Source organism: Astatotilapia calliptera, chromosome 16, assembly GCF_900246225.1.
Source record: "Astatotilapia calliptera chromosome 16, fAstCal1.2, whole genome shotgun sequence".
Lineage (NCBI taxonomy): Eukaryota > Metazoa > Chordata > Actinopteri > Cichliformes > Cichlidae > Astatotilapia > Astatotilapia calliptera.
In genome coordinates, this window is record NC_039317.1 from 33,390,083 (window position 1) to 33,406,790 (window position 16,708).

A 16,708-nucleotide genomic window follows, 5' to 3' on the forward strand; every position below is an offset into this window, starting at 1 on the left:
AGCGGCCCAAAGCCTCACAAAACAACCGCTCTCATATCAAACTTTAGGACAACAGACAAGGACAAACAAACAGCTTTCAGAAGTGGGTGGCAGCACTCAGATCCACAGATGAATCGTCTGCATTGTTGTCGATGCTACCACGTTTGGTGCTCGCAGCAGCAACAAGGTCAGCGCCACATGATTGAAGGGCAGTTATATAACATGCTAAACTCACCGTTAGATGCATAAATGGCGTTGGTCACCAGAGGGAGGTGAACGGTCAGGCGACCGTTCATCGGGCTCATCGGTGCAGAGAGGCCAGAGGAGCTGTCAAATGAGCGACTGGGGGATCCACCGTGTTGATCCTGAAACGGGAACAAAGACCGCTCAACACTTTCAAAATAAAACAAAAAGGAGATGTGAATCATACTTTGTTGGATGAAGTCTGGGTGACGTGCTGGATTCTACTTGTTTTGCATGTGGACTGCATTTAAACGGAGAGACGAGCAGTAGTGTCTGAGAGGTTTTCAAACACAATAAGACGCCGAGTGAAGCGAATCCGAGGGAGACACTCGAGAGACAGTACAGGGTCAAGGTGACGGAGGGGACTGCATTTCCCATGCCCCCACAGGGTTAGAAGCACCTTCAGCACTGCTTCCTCTTTCAGTGTGTGGCACTGAAACCGAGTCCGCTCGAGTCCCGGTGACGTAAATTTCATCATCACATGGTGAGCGCGAGGGTCCGTGTGGATGTGTGTGCAGAACATTACAATGCACCAACTATGCAGCAGACTTGAAGGGGACAGCGAAGTGTAACAGGAAGGACTGCGGGGCGGTCGGGTCTCCAGCGGCGCATGATGGTGGGATGACACTGTCACACCTCTCCCCTCAGAGAACGGCCCTCTGAGGGCCCTGCGCTATCAAACAAAGCATTGATTATACTGTCGATGTGTCTCGTTGTGCATGTATTATTTCTTTAGGAATTGAATTTGCATTTATTTGTCATTTGTGTTTGGGTGCAGAAAACTCTCTGGATTCATTAACATGCATGCATATGTATGCTGCTGCTGCTTTGAGATTCAGTGTACTCTGTTTCTTTGCTGTATTTGCCCCCTCTGCGTTGGATAATCCCCGCTCTCAAACAACAAAGGAGACATAACAACGCCCTGTGTGCAATAAATCCTCCTTGTTGTCCTACTCTTGACCCCACACCCGGCCCAGCCTCCTTCCAACTCCAATCCAGCCTATGCATCCAGCAGGCCCCCTTCCTGGCTCCCCCCAGCATGCTTCCCATTAGTTAGTATTACAGTGCAATCAGATTTCTCCTGAATGCTGGAGATACACAAACATGCATCACCCTATGTCTGCGTTCTCTGTTTATTTTCATCATTAACTCCAATAATCATCAGTAACAAGACGTCGTCCACCTCTCTGAATATGAAACCATTAGAAACCGACTTTGTTCACTCTGCTAAAGTAGAAAAACATGGCTCACAGTCACACGGCACTTACACCACGGCCTCATTTTCTGTGCTCGTGGTTGTTTTTTCTAAGAAAGACTTTCCAAGGATGGGAGGAGCGCTGCTCTACAAACAGCATTTGAGCCAAACGGGAAAATCAAAGGACTGAAAATCAGGTGACATTCACTGCATTGAGTTGCAGGTTTTTGGCGTTGCTGTTATTCTGCATGATGAGCACCAACAGCAAGAATCAACGGGGTGGATGTTTAAAACCTGCTTCTTGTTTTTTTGGGACATCAGAAGGACCGATGGTCGAGAACAACGTTCCCGCTGAACCTGCAGAAGCATAGCGATGCAGGCAGAAGCTGTTTGGATGGGTCATGTATTAGACGAGCAGCAGAAGTGAGAGATTAGAGAGAGACAAACACAGCCAGAAGAACTGAGGGAGAGAAAATTACACGATTCAGGGAGGGGTGCACTTTTCTAACACTGAAAAGCATCAATGTTGAGTCCAGAAAAAGCTTTTAAGGTACAGTCTCTTATCTATCTGCCTTTATCACCCCCCCCCCCCCCCCCCCCCCCCCCCCCATTTTTAAGACAAAGTGGTGACGGTGCCTCTTTGATGGATCTCACTGCTTTCCTCGTCAGGTGATTGACAGGGAGGATGGCCTAAGCCCAGCAAGCCCAATCACACGGCTACATGCATGCATGAAACCAGCTTCCAGTTTATCCAACTAATGCACTAAATCCCACCTTAACAAGGCTGTTAACTGATATAAGTCCAGTTTATTCATTTAAACTGCATCTGTGGCTCTAAATACACACACCTTCTCTGAACGGCATCTATTCGTGTTGATTTGTATCTCTGAGTGTGTGTTTGGGGTGCCTGTATGTGAGCACACTGCACGGCGTATATAGCTTTTTCAATAACCAGCAGGTCATCCGAAGGGTCATCCACACTTGAGCCCACAACCCTGGCTTTGTGCGTGCAAGGATTTCTACAGACGGACTACAGAGCCGCGGAAAAGGCACGGGCTGAAAAGCAGGCGAGATGAAAAGCGTCTCTTTCTCTTATAAAGAAAGGAGATACAGCTGAGTCAAGAACGCTCTGTCACACACACACACAAACGCTCTTTTGCTGCTGCCTCTGAAAGCAGAGAAGACACAGTGTGAGGAATGCAGGGGCTTTCAAACGTGGTGGAAGGCAGAGATAACACACAAGATAAATATATTACCCAGACATTTATATGCAGTCATGTGAAAAATGAAGTAGACCCAAAGATTCAGTCGCCTGTAGCATCACCTTTAGCTGCAACAGCTCGAAGTCACAGTTTTCTGTGGGATTTTGTCGTCTCTCGCGTGACTGTGGAGGAAATGCTGCATCGTGCTACAGCGTTTCATTGCATTGAGGTCTGCAGTCTCAAAGTTGTCTCAGGGGGCTCAAGCGGCACATCGGACACCTCATGCTGTCAGCATGGTGGAAACTAGTTTGGGCCAAGCTTTAGATGTCAGACACGAGGCCTCACGTTTGCCTCCAGAACACTGTGGTATACAGAGGACGACTCGATGGCGCCGTGGTGTCCAGATCACCCCCCTCCACCACCGTGCTGACAGCATGAGGTGTCTGAGGTGCTGTTTGAGCCCCTTGATGCAACTGTTGTTGTTGTGATTTGGTGCTACATAAATAAAACTGGATCGAAGCTGTACTGGTTTAGTTTTTTCTCTAATTATACGTTAAGTGTGTAACTTGCTACGTGAGGCCTGAAGACTCTTGGGATGAATCTGCTGGGACATCCAGGAGAACTGTGGCGTTAACACACCTGGATGCTCCAGACCAGTAAACTCCTAAAACGTCTGCTTTTCAGTGTCTGTTCTCTACATTTCAGTTATATGTTTAAGTTTGTTCATCCATGTAAAGCTTCACACCCACCCGAGAGTGTCCTTTTACCCCCAGGTTTCACAACGGCAGCTCTCTGTAACATTACACATGGTGTTACAGCAGCACAGAACAATTTAATCCCTCCCTATCCTAATAAATACAGCTGCTGGTCACAAATACAATAATTCTTTACTAATGATCAAACATATTTAAACCAGCACAAACTTAGGGATATACAATACTGTCTGAAAGAATTCATTATTGCCGTCAAGCAGACATCAGCCCTTCTATAAAGGCTTTACTGCAGGTGTATTTGCTTTAGCCTGGTTAATCTGCAGGTTGAAGCACTGAAGAAGCCCATATCCAAAGCCTTGTGAGGCCTCAGTAACATCTTCTGGTCTCTTACAACTGAAGCCTAAATATATTTATTTATTTTTCATGTTTTTACTTAAAAATAATATTAAAAGACTTGTTGATAATTGTTTTTCACATGACTAACTGCTCACTGGCTCATTAGTTTAGCTCATCTATCTATTATATAAAACGACACACATGGCAAAACCTGTACCTTTAAAGCTCTCAGCACCACCAGCTGGATGGTCCCTCTGACGTTGCCCTCCTGTGACATGGAGCGCCGCAGCGTCTCCATGGCCATGTGATTGGGGCGTCCCAGTAGAGACTCTCCATTTACAGCCACCAGCTGGTCATTGACATGCAGGCGTCCATCCTGTAAAGCACAGAGCGGTTTGCTGATGTGTGCGTTTTCTGCAGTTTGCATTGCAGATATGTCTTTGCATGAACTCTGTCGACATGCACGAACACACGCGCCTGTGAGTTAATGACAGCTACATGTTGAATATCGTTTATTTACGCTGTGCGGTCTGACATTCTCTCTTTTCAGCGCTGGCAGGAAATCACTGAGCTATGATGGAGAGCTCACACAGACGCTCGCTCACACACACCTGTGGCCTTCACTGAGTGCGTCTGTGAGGTTAAACCAGCCAAAATGACTTAAACCCTGCACACACACATTCTCAAGGCTGTCTGACTTAACGCAGTCTCCACCTCATCGACTGAGACCTCCGTCAGCTCAGTCTGCCCGACTGCATCGGCAAGATATTTACAATTCCTCTGCAGCAGCAGGCCCTTTCCATCTATTCCTGCCTGTTTGTGCACAAACACTAACAGCTGCGCCCGGTGCGAGGGTGTGTGTGCATGCGCCGGTCAAACAGAGAAGAAGAGGTCAAAGATTAGCGGAGCAGGATCACAACCAGGCCTCAGATGAGAGTCTTGTGTGCAAAGATGTCCACGTGGGATGAGGCTCCTTTTCTGTTCATTTACACTGTGATTGGAGCAAAGAAAACATCGCACTGTACGGATAAAGTGATTTACATGAGTGTATGCATGTATGGGAATACTGCGTCACCTTGTAGGCAGCTCCTCCGTGTATGATGGATTTGATGAAGATTCCCAGATCCTCTCCCGTCTCCCTGGACTTGTTCCCTTTGAGGCTGACGCCGAGCCCCGCCGAGCCGGTGTCGTTGAGGGGCACCTCAAACATGAGCTGCTCCTTTCCATTCTCTGAGACCACGCTCGGCACACGGGACACCTCGTCCCTCTGGAAGCGGCAGAGAGTAATGGAGGCAGAAGAGGCGAGATGGGGATGATGAAGGGAAAGGGTTGGGAACGGGGTGAAGGCAGGAGGGAGAGGGTTAGCTCATTGAGCTTGAACAGTCTTCAAAAGCTAAACTAAAAGCTTTTCCACTTGAGAGAAACTACCAGGTGCTTTTGAACTAAATTTCTCCCCAAATAAAAAAAAAATGTAGTCAGAGTATAAAAGTTTAAAAGAAAGAAGCCATTTGGACCGCCTGCTTTTATATACCCACCTTTTTTTTGCTCTCAAGTCTGCAATATCAATAAAATGACCTGCGCATTTTCACGAGGTAATTGGAGAAGACGACAAACACAGAAAGCCAGAGAGACTAAAGCAGGAAGAGCAGAGTGAATATAATGAGGCTGAAATAAGAAGCAAAGACAGACCATATGCATAAAGACTATCATAAAGCCAGAAAGCAAAAGGAAAAAAACTGCATATTATGAAGAGAGAGAGATGTGTCAGTAATGACTGAGTGTGAGGGAGACTTAGTGGCACAAAGACCGTGAACAAAGACAGCGAGCAGATACTGACAGTCAACATTATGTGATGGCTCAGCGGGAGAGAGCGAGCTGAGCTTCACAGCGTATGGATGATACTGTTTACTTGATCCTAAGAGGAACAACAGGTAAACAGTAGTTTTTTATTTTTCCAGAGTTTCAACAAACACAGCTGAGCTGATGTCAGGGATGGACGGTGGTCCGACTTACTGACAACAGCTCAGTGACATTCATAATCAATTACACCTGCAAAGCTACAGTTCATCACCAGTGTTGGTCAAGTTACTTGAAAAAAGTAATCAGTAACTAATTACTGATTACTCCCCCAAAAAAGTAATCCCGTTACTTTACTGATTACTTATTTTCAAAAGTAATTAATTAATTAATTACTTAGTTACTTTTTAAAACACGATTTACAACCTGAAGAGGTGATAAAGCGATGGATCTTTCAGCCCAATTCTACTTTTTCTGCATAATCCATCATACAAAATGTAATCAAATGGAAAAGTCTCTTTTTAAAACTTGTTTTATTAGTTTTAATCTTTTAACTTTACACATGAAGCAAAAATTTAATTATCTGCAACATTCTCTGACTGGAAGAAGTTAGTTTAACATGTAAACCTATTTTCTGCACATTCCAGCACATAAAATAAAATATTTTTTGTGTTTTCACTCAGTCTTTCAAATAGATGCAAGTAAAACACAGCAGAAAATAAATAAAGTCAAAGACTCAGCGGTCCTGTTGCTCTATTTTCACCTGTAAAGCAGGAGTGGGGCAGGCGGAGGTTTACCCTGGTGCAGGTGTGCAGCGGTCAGTGGAAGAATCCGCGAGTGTCTCTGTGAGTTTCCCATTACGTCGTAGCTACTCGGTGCTTGTTGGAAGTTTAGGGGTTTTTCGCTGTAAAAAGAAGTTTTCTTCCCACGCACAGCGGACACTAATGTTTTTGTCACTTTTTATGGAATCAAACTCAAAGTAAGGTCAGTACTTCCACGCTTTAAACGCTGCACGCTCATACTCTCTCCCGCACTCGATATATGATCCATTGTTGATCTGCACACAGCTGTTGTCACGAACGTCGCACTCGCTTACGTCACTGTCATGAGACATTCTCGCAAAAAAAATCACGGTTTTAGTAACGCAGTAACGCAGCGTTCCTACGGGAAAGTAACGGTAATCTAATTACCATTTTTGCAATAGTAATCCCTTACTTTACTCGTTACCTGAAAAAAGTAATCAGATTACAGTAACGCATTACTGCCCATCTCTGTTCATCACACACCTGCACATATAACCGACAACACAACACAAACATGTCATGTTTACGCACGGAAGATCCACCATCATCCCCAGCATCATCATCGTCATCGATTGAGAGAAAACAGGAGGATGACTGTTCTTTGAATAAGTGCACGAAGGTCTAGGTTCAAGTTAAACAGCTGATAAATGTCACAAGTTTTCAATATTACAGCAGTTCAGCTGATATCTGATCACTTGTTCTCACTAATCATGGTGGCTAAAGCAACCTGTGCTATATGTCAACATGCAAACATTTCTTCATGCAGGAAGCGAGAAATCGTCCTCCCATAATCAGCGATGCCACAGTGAAACAGCCCACAGCTAAATCCACATTTGTAAAATCTCATCTGCTCCTACAGGTCAAGAAAACAGACAGATCTGCATGAACAAACCTCACAGCTGGAGTAAATCGCCGGGAAGAACGTCACACCTAATTTCCAAAGCTAAAAACACACATTTTATCCAAGCACGGCGTTTACAGATTCATGTTGCACAAATTCTCTTCATCGTTATTCATTTTAGACTCGTTTACACCAACGTCTTCCAAAAAGGACCGAACAACAAACCCAGAAAACTGGAAACTCATTCGGCTGCTTTTTGATCGATCATTTCAGGTGCAGTCATCTTTAACTTGTGACCCTATCAGACAATAAAAGGTCGTAAAATCCTGCAGCGTGATGACATCATAAATATGCTAATGAGCACAGATGTCACTGGAGCAGACTTTAGCAGCTTTCTGCACTGAGGACAGAGACGGTACATCTTCATACATATCTGTGCGTGTGACATCTCACCTACAGCAGAACATTTAGCACAATCTGCAGAAAATACCACAATACGTATGCATTAGCATTTAGCTAACAGACACACAGAGTCCAGGCCTGGTTTATTCGAATCGTATCTGATGCAGGGACACTTTTTATTGACACTGTGTGTGTGTGCGCGTGTTTCCTGTTGCATGAAAGTTTCAGTGGCTGCAGCTTTGTGTCGTCTCTCTCCATGACTGTCTATACTTTCACATAAATTACTGCATTGATTTGTCTGTTTACACTATATATCTGTGAGTGAGTCCATGTCTGTGTGTATGTGGCTCTGCACACACATGCATTAAGTCAGCCTGAGTCTGCCTCTGTGTGTGTTTGTTTGGGTCAGCAGTGTCAGCTTTAGACACTGTTTGTCTGTGGGGATTGTAGGTTTAACAGCGTTAAGCCGACAAAAAGTCCTCTGCTCTGCAGAAAACTGTTTTCCCTGCTGGAAAAACTTCCCCATCAGACTGACTGTCCAGACCTGATAGGAAGCTTTCCGACCTTGGAAAGAACTTCAAAACACCCAGAAGAGGAATGTTAGCTACTTTCAGCACATAATTACAGTGAGGATTCATTAGGCTGGAAAAGTCCATCCAAAGCAATGCTCGTGGTTTGGCAACTTTTCAGTTTTTCCGCCGCAGCTAAAATGTTTTTATTCGGCTGATTTCGCCGCGTCCTTTTTGTTATTTGTGATTTCTCACGCTCGGCACAGAACAGAGCAAAATGAATTTAGAGCAGAGGATGGATGCTATACTGCAGCATTTCTCAGATAGGGTGGGGAGACCAGGACCACCCACAACGGTGCGAGACGTTTTATGGAACCTGACAAAAATATGCAAATGTATGTAAAGATGGTTTCTGGGTGAGGAATTCGATTTCCCATAAAATAAGGAGCAAGCGCATCCTCGGAGCACGGAGGATTTAACAGGTAGTGAGATAAAAAAAAAGAAAAGGAAAACAAAATCACCAAAATTTAATCGAACATTTCTATTATTTCACCTTCGTCACTACGAGCGGCGGCTACATTCACATGCACTACAATAATAAACACTACTGCGAGTCTGTGGGTCCGTTTGACGTTTGTAGCCACGCAAAGGTCTTTGCTCCTTAAACTCTATCAAATCCATCCACTTACAGGAAAAGCTGTTTGCATAGCTCGCTCCTCGTGCTGGTCATTCAACGTTTAAATGGGTCGCCACGACGATGGATCAACAAGAGGACAAGCTATTAAAAAGACAGCTTCGTTGGTGTGTTTGTGTGTGCGTTTTTTATTAAACTGAGCCGGGAAAACATGACAGAGGGAATGATGGAGAGACGCATTATGTGAAAACGAGTGTGAACAGTGCGCTGCTTCACCTCTGAAGGACAGATGAGCTGTTAGCCAGAGCCGCACAAAGATTAAAACACTATCAGGAGCGCGAGGTAAGACGAGCGGCGATCGTAATTTTGGTTATCGGCTGTGTTTGATCTGCTTTCACACTCGGCACTATAAATTGTGCCGTTCCTCTGTCTGGGTGCGTGTTTGCGAGGACACCTGCTTTCAGCGACGTGGTCTTTTAATGAGAATGGTGCACAGATGCCCTTCCACCCAGCCATGCTGAGGCTCTGTGAGCATGTGTGGACAGCCCCATGCCGTGTGAATCACTGCCCAAGGATCCATTTTACAACAGTGGCCGTGTACTTAAACATGGCGTTGTGATTACACAAGCATGCATACACACAAACAGCTGAGGTAAGTACTCCCAGGGACCACACCTGACAGTAGGGGCCGTGCTTCTGACTTATGAAAATAGCTGTCCCATCACTGACCACTCAGGATGGGCTCCTGTTGTCCAACCCCCCCACACCCTATTCTTCCCTAATGGTTGGAGTAAGAGCAGCAGCGCAAACCCCCACAGCCCCGTCTTAGTGAGACAAAGGAGCATTTACAATCGTACAGCAACAGGAAGATGATGAGGAGTGACAACAAAGAGGAAGCTGTGGAGGTTAACATGTCTGTGTGAAAGAAAGGAAACCGCTTGACGTCCACGACACATTTAATATACAGAACAAATCTCTGCAGAGAGGCTGGTTGGAATCGGGCAGTGTACTCTGGCTCATATCTGCCCGTCGCTGCCGTTCAACAAGTAAAGTAATGCTGCTAATACGGATTTCCCAATTAAAGGTCTGCACATGCAGGGCAAGCAGGCATGTAGGTGATGTGAAATCCACAGCAGGTGTTGGCGGCACAGGGTTTGTTTTCCAAGCTTACAAGTGGTCACGGGCCATCGTGTTACATTACGGGTCCGCGGTGCGAGCCGGGCAGCCTTCTGTTCACGTGCCGAGGATCCCCACATGAACACAGAATTGCTTTTTGGCAACGGCCGACAGCAGAGTGGCAGCTGCCGTTTTCCACACACGTTAAAGAAAATGCTTTACATGTCAGGCTGCACTGAGCACCTCTGACTGGAAGTAGGGAATGTGCTGATCCCTGCTGACACAGGCCGGAGAGCATATCAGAGTGTAATGTAACTATATTTACCTACAAATATTTAAAGGTAGGCACACGGGGGTAACAGGACACAAAGAAACGATGACACTGAAACTGTTTACAATAAAACTTGTAACCACCGATTGTGACGCTGAACTCACGAGGAACGTTTTTACTAAATGTCAGAGCGCGCGTGAGCCGAAGGGTATTTTCTCATATACCGTATTTACCGCACTAAAATCCTTTTATTTTCTCAAAAATCAACAGTTTGCCTTATAATCCGGTGACCTTATGTATGAATCCTGGTTGTGCTCACTGACCTCGAACCGATTTTATGTGCTACATGGCGCTCAAAAATCTGTCAAAAATGTTTTAGTCCGACTTTGCTAAGCTACGAAGCCGCACGGCTTGATGGATGGTTGGAGCATTACGGCTGCCGTAGTCAGGAGCCAGCTTCAGTCAGGAGATAATCCATCCACAATACGAGGTTAGTCATTAATATACTGCAACAACATGGGAACAGAGCAGCTGCAGAGAATTCAACATTAATGAATCAATGGTACGCAAGTGGAGGAAGCAAGAAGAACGAGCTGAGTAAAGTTTGACTTATCTGACTGTTTTGTGTCGATTAATGCGCCTTATAATCCGGTACTTAAGTTAACTTATATGCACAGTCAGAGGAGTCGCCCCCTGCTGGCCAAAAGACGGAATGCAGGTTTAAAGGCTTTAGTTTTCAGACATGGAATAAACGTAGGGGTCTGCTTGAATGAATAATGTGTGAGAGATGTGAATGACATCATCAGAGGCTGTGCACAAAGCTCAGTGCACGTGCACTTTCATCTGGCCGCGCAGACTACCCGCATGTCTGCAAATGAGTACGACCTCAGAATAAAGACCGTATCTTTGAGTAACCGCGCTGATCCCCACTGGATTGATACAACTGACATGTGCGAGTATGTGTGACACTCGTGTGCAAAGGCGTTCGAGTCACAGCAGTGTGGGCGAAAGGAAAAATGATGATGATGCTGCTAAACCTTCAATAAACACCAGCGAGATGTCACATGAGACAGAGAGCCAGAAAAAAAGAGGAAAGAGACGTGATACCCTTCTCGGCTGCTCTCCACTGGGATGATGGCAGCTCCTGCAGAGACACCAAGCTGCCAAGGAGCTTGTGTGTGTATATGTGTGCGAGTGTGTGTGCATACACAGGTCTCTGAGGGTGTAACAGATGGGGGATCTACTGTAGAGACTCTGTGAGGTCACATTGGTGACAATATCAGTGAGACGTAACACACACACACACACAGAAAGACAACAGACTGCAAAGACTGCAGCGGTGATGGATGAGGGATTATCAGAATGAGGAAACTGTTCAATAAAGTTGTTTTGTTTTGAATGTGCTCTGTCACCAGTTGCTAACTGTTTACTGATTTAAATGTCACTGTGTGTCTGTGTGAGTGTGGAGCATCTGCTGCTAAAAAAAGCATGTTTCCTGTTGTGGAAAGGAGAAGAGCAAAGAGAAGACGGCCGTGGAGCTCGACGAAGAGCAGATGACAAAAGCAGAACTGCACAACGAGCCTGCAGGAACCAAATGCAGACCAATCAGCCACACAGATTTCTATCCAGAGTGCACTTGTGAAGGGTTTGTATTCATATTGTCATCTACTGTGTCAAGCATACATGCTTAAGAGGTGGGGGACATGAATACTGGATTGTATTTACCACGACGGGAAGCTTTCACCTCACTCAGAAAGATGTTTCTGTTTTTTGGCTTTTTGACTTGTTAAACAGAAACGTTCCTCGTGCCACCCAAAGGTCCACTTTGATGTTTACTCTAGCAGGAGCCATTCAAAGCATACTTTTATGAAATCACTGCGAGTTTGAACACAACAGGGATTTATGTTTGCAATTTTACACAGATTTCACAGATTTGGATCAATTTACACGACTCGTCACATCCACAGCTTACTCTGGACCCCTTCGTGTTTCAACCCACTGAGTCATCTTTAAGCATCATTCAGTGCACATTCTGTAAACCACAGACCAACTAAAACATGAACGTCGTGAAAGCACGCAGCACATCGAGGAGGGGAGGAAACAAAGTCACTAGCACGCTGTCAGCAATTCCTGTAGTTTCTCTACGGCAGGGGTGCCAAACATAAGGCCCGAGGGCCAGAATCAGACCAGCACAGATTCCAGTCCAGCTCTCTGGAAATTGTGCAGAGGGGCAAAAATTTTGGACTCTTGTTTTACAGCTTTTCCTGCTGATAAAGACCGTACGCCAGAGTAATTAAATAATAGATAAACAACTATTCAATAAATGGGTCCACAGTTTTTTAATGGTGATCTTTGTACATTAAGAGAAACTTCCTGCTTTACAATCAGCGGACAGTCAAAGAAATAAGCTGCTTGAAAATTCAGATTCTTTGGAACTGAGATGTTTATGAATCCCCATTTATTTATTTTTGCTGTATCATGTTGTTTTTGATGTCTTTTTATTATACATTTCTTGTATCACATTTGATTTGAGTGTTTTTGGCAACTTTTTATTAACAACAGTGTTAATTTTATAAAACAAAAAAAGAGTTTTGTCCATAACATTTTGAAACTATGTCAAGTACTGATCATGTTGAAGAGACAGAGGTCTCAGAAACTCGTGTAACCCTATAATGCCATTGTGCTCACAGTTCCTTCATGTATTGCAGCAGCATTTCTCTAACATGTGGAGAAACAGAGACGTGCTGGTGAAACTTCTTTTTCTTACACCATCACATCTCCGGGATTAAACGTGTAGTTAAACTGCTTCACTCTGACACACAGAGGAGTTTCAAGCAACAACTCTTTGCAGGTGAATTGGACGAACCACGCAACCTTATTGGCAAGTTGTTAATCATCAGACACAGATTGGTTCAAGCCACATAACCCAAAGCCTCAAAATATGGATTATATTATGATTTCATGATCGTGCATGGCTCCAGCTGCCCTGCTCTCTGCTGCAGGATTCAGCACTGTTGCAATGAAGAAAAAGGAAAGCTGAAAGACGTTTACCTATTTTACTTTATGACCCAAAATGTTTTAGAGGCCTTTAGCAAACTGGCAAAGGGTAAACGAGGAAGTCGTCAGTGACATGCATGAAAAAAATAAACTGAACAAAAGAAGGGGAGGGAGAGAGAGGGGGAGGGAGGGAGGGAGAGAGAGGGCGGTGTGAAAAGTCTGGAAGCAGAAAAGAGCATCTTTGTCTCAAACATTAGTTTCAAGACACTAGCCAACTCAGCAGGCGTATGCTTGTTCATGTGCAGAGAAAATTAAAGAAAAAACATTGCTTTATGTTGTTCGCAAGTGACAGTGTGTGTGTGTGTGTGTGTGTGTGTGTGTGTGTGTGTGTGTGTGTGTCCGTCCGTACAGAGCGCCAGCACAGCAGGATGTACACTTGCTATACTGTGGAATGTGTATTAAGATGATTTTATTTCACAGAAAAGTGACTTTGAGTAAGAATGTGTGTGTGTGTGTGTGTGTGTGTGTGTGTGTGTGTGTGTGTGTGTGTGTGTGTGTGTGTGTGTGTAGAGCTGGTGTAATGTCTTTGTTCTACAGCAAGCGCACACATTAGCACACAGCACCAGATGGTGGGCTAAAATGAGACAACGGAAGAGGGGGAGGAGAAGATAGACAAGATCCTTCCATCATTTCATCATCATCCTTCGACTGTTTCCTCTCCAGAAACACAAACACACTGACATAAATAAAATAAAAAATCGGAAACTTCAGTCATATCACAGTTTTAACAACGATGCAGGACGCTTTAGAAAATAGCTGGAACTGTGTGGAAAGAGTTTCACACGACTCCAGGTGTTTTTGTGCTTTAGATGATGATGGTGCAACGTTGTTTCTTTACATTAGATCAAGTCGAGTGATGGGAAATGTTATGCTTATCAAGCACTAAAAAATATTAAATACGTGTGTAAGACTTTATTATCCGGCCCACGACACGAGGTGTAATTCCGCTTTAATTAAGTGGAATTTCAAGGAATTTGAAATTACAATGTAATTATATTTACCTATAAATACATGAAGGCAGGCACACTAGAACAAGGCAGGTTTGTACAGGAGTAAATGTAAGTAATATTACATACTGCATAACATCACGTATTTCACAATTATCCTGTAAGTACATTTAAGTTGTGCCTAATTTCTGGTTCTTTTACAGGAAGTGCACGTAAGTCATTCTCAGCACTGCATCATTTCTTGGAAAAACATCGTTTCGCCATCTTACACATACTTGTACATACTCTGTACTTTGTGGAGGTTTGTTCCAGGAAAGGAGATGCTTCTTGACTTTGCTCCCTCGTAGGTCACACAGACACTTCAAACTTTCATGGTATTTATTTTTTATTGTTGGAAATGCAGAACTTCAACATCAACATATGTAACGCACACTTACCCTGTAAGATGGGAAATGCTGCTTGGTTTTACCATAAATTTTCACACAATTATTCCATTGTTTCTTATTCTGGTGCTCCTGCCTTTAAGCATTTGTAGGCAAATATAATTACATTGTAATTTCAAATAATATATCTTTAAACTCCATTTAATTACAGGAGTATTACACTCTTAGTTGCGAGCAGTACTCGAAAGTGTTACCAGAGCAGAGCAACGGATAAAAAAATGATTACGATTGTAACAAAAACACCACGTTCATAGATTCTTGATTCTTTGAGCAGTTATTTTGTTAACTATATTCCAAAAATGAGGAAAAGTGGCTCCAGCTGATGCACTTACAGGTGTACGAGGCTTCTGTTTCAGTGCACTGGTGAGGGTCAGCAACGCTGTCCTCGGCCACGGCGAGTCGAAGCATGCAGAGCTGTGCGAATGCTGCTTAAGTAAAATAACTCTCCAGCAAAGTGGGACGATCGTTCGGTTAATGAGGCGCGATAATATTATTAGAATTTCACTGTTTTAGGGGTTTTTGTTGTTGAGGTGATAAAAATGTAACCGCAGTGGAAAACACGCCGTGTCTATATGCAGCATTTATATCACCAGCCACAGAAAAGTGATCTAAAGTGCAGAAAGCATGAAACAAACACTGCTGCTACACTTACAGACAAAAGCTCGACTGAACTACACGTTTCCCCATCAGCATCAACCCCGTCTTTAATATGAACTTTGATCTTGTGATGATATTTCTAAATGATCTGTAATTCTGCCGCTACCTTTCTGACCCGGCCTGTAAACCATCCACTCTGTCACACTGTACAATTTTTTTCTTTTTCTTTTTTTTTTTTTACACAATTTCTTTTTTTCTTTTAATTAATTATTTATTTAACTTTTTGTAATCAATTTTTAAATGTTTTTGCACACATTTTTTATTTATTATTTATTAACTATTTTATTTTGCATTAATTGTTTTATTTTTTGCACACAATTTTTTAAACGTATTTATTTTAATTATTATTTATTTTATTATTTATTTATTTTATTTTGTATTCATTTATTTATTTATTGTTGCACATATTTTTTTTAAATTATTATTTATTTTATTAATTGTTTTTATTATTTTTTTTATTAACTTCTGAAATAATTTTTGGGGGGTTTTGTTTCTCTACTGTAACTCTGTTTTTTCCCCATCAGCATCAACCCCGTCGTTAATATGAACTTTGATCTTGTGATGATATTTCTAAATGATCTGTAATTCTGCCGCTACCTTTCTGACCCGGCCTGTAAACCATCCACTCTGTCACACTGTACAATTTTTTTCTTTTTCTTTTTTTTTTTTTTACACAATTTCTTTTTTTCTTTTAATTAATTATTTATTTAACTTTTTGTAATCAATTTTTAAATGTTTTTGCACACATTTTTTATTTATTATTTATTAACTATTTTATTTTGCATTAATTGTTTTATTTTTTGCACACAATTTTTTAAACGTATTTATTTTAATTATTATTTATTTTATTATTTATTTATTTTATTTTGTATTCATTTATTTATTTATTGTTGCACATATTTTTTTTAAATTATTATTTATTTTATTAATTGTTTTTATTATTTTTTTTATTAACTTCTGAAATAATTTTTGGGGGGTTTTGTTTCTCTACTGTAACTCTGTTTTTTCCCCATCAGCATCAACCCCGTCGTTAATATGAACTTTGATCTTGTGATGATATTTCTAAATGATCTGTAATTCTGCCGCTACCTTTCTGACCCGGCCTGTAAACCATCCACTCTGTCACACTGTACAATGCACTAATTAAACACAGAGACGGGCACTTTAAAAGCACTGGTCCCTTTTAAGAACTCTCACCGCTGAGACAGCTGCGCTTGATGACTACCACCGCCCTGAAATCCCTCGCCCGCATAAGCACACGCTGTTCTACACTTCAGCACATTAAAATTTCAATCAAGGAGTGTGTTCACAGCTCCATTATGCAAAGCTGTAACTGTATTTGCTGCTCTTGAAAAGTGTTGTGACTGCTGAATAAATACCACCAGCTGTTAATTAGACAGAGGTGAATTCTAGTGGGGCGGACGGCCTGACAGGACAAGTGAAGGAGACAGAGAGACATTGGAGGGGAGAAAGGAGAGGGAGGCAGAGGAGAAGCTCTGAAATACTGCACATTCAAAAGGACGAAACCACACCCACACAGGCCAAAATGAGCAAAAGTGAAAG

General features: G+C 42.9%; 1 protein-coding gene across 8 annotated transcripts in view; it reads right to left on the reverse strand.

The window, feature by feature from the left end:
* Positions 1-16,708, reverse strand: part of LOC113007774 (partitioning defective 3 homolog B-like) — a 223,168-nt gene that overhangs the window by 112,691 nt on the left and 93,769 nt on the right. For all 8 annotated transcript variants that reach the window (XM_026144697.1, XM_026144696.1, XM_026144694.1 and 5 more), the window contains 3 exons: positions 4,744-4,935; positions 3,886-4,044; positions 215-344 (listed from right to left, as the gene is read on the reverse strand). In XM_026144697.1, coding sequence (XP_026000482.1) covers positions 215-344; positions 3,886-4,044; positions 4,744-4,935 — 481 coding nt within the window. The remainder of the gene's footprint in view (positions 1-214; positions 345-3,885; positions 4,045-4,743; positions 4,936-16,708) is intronic.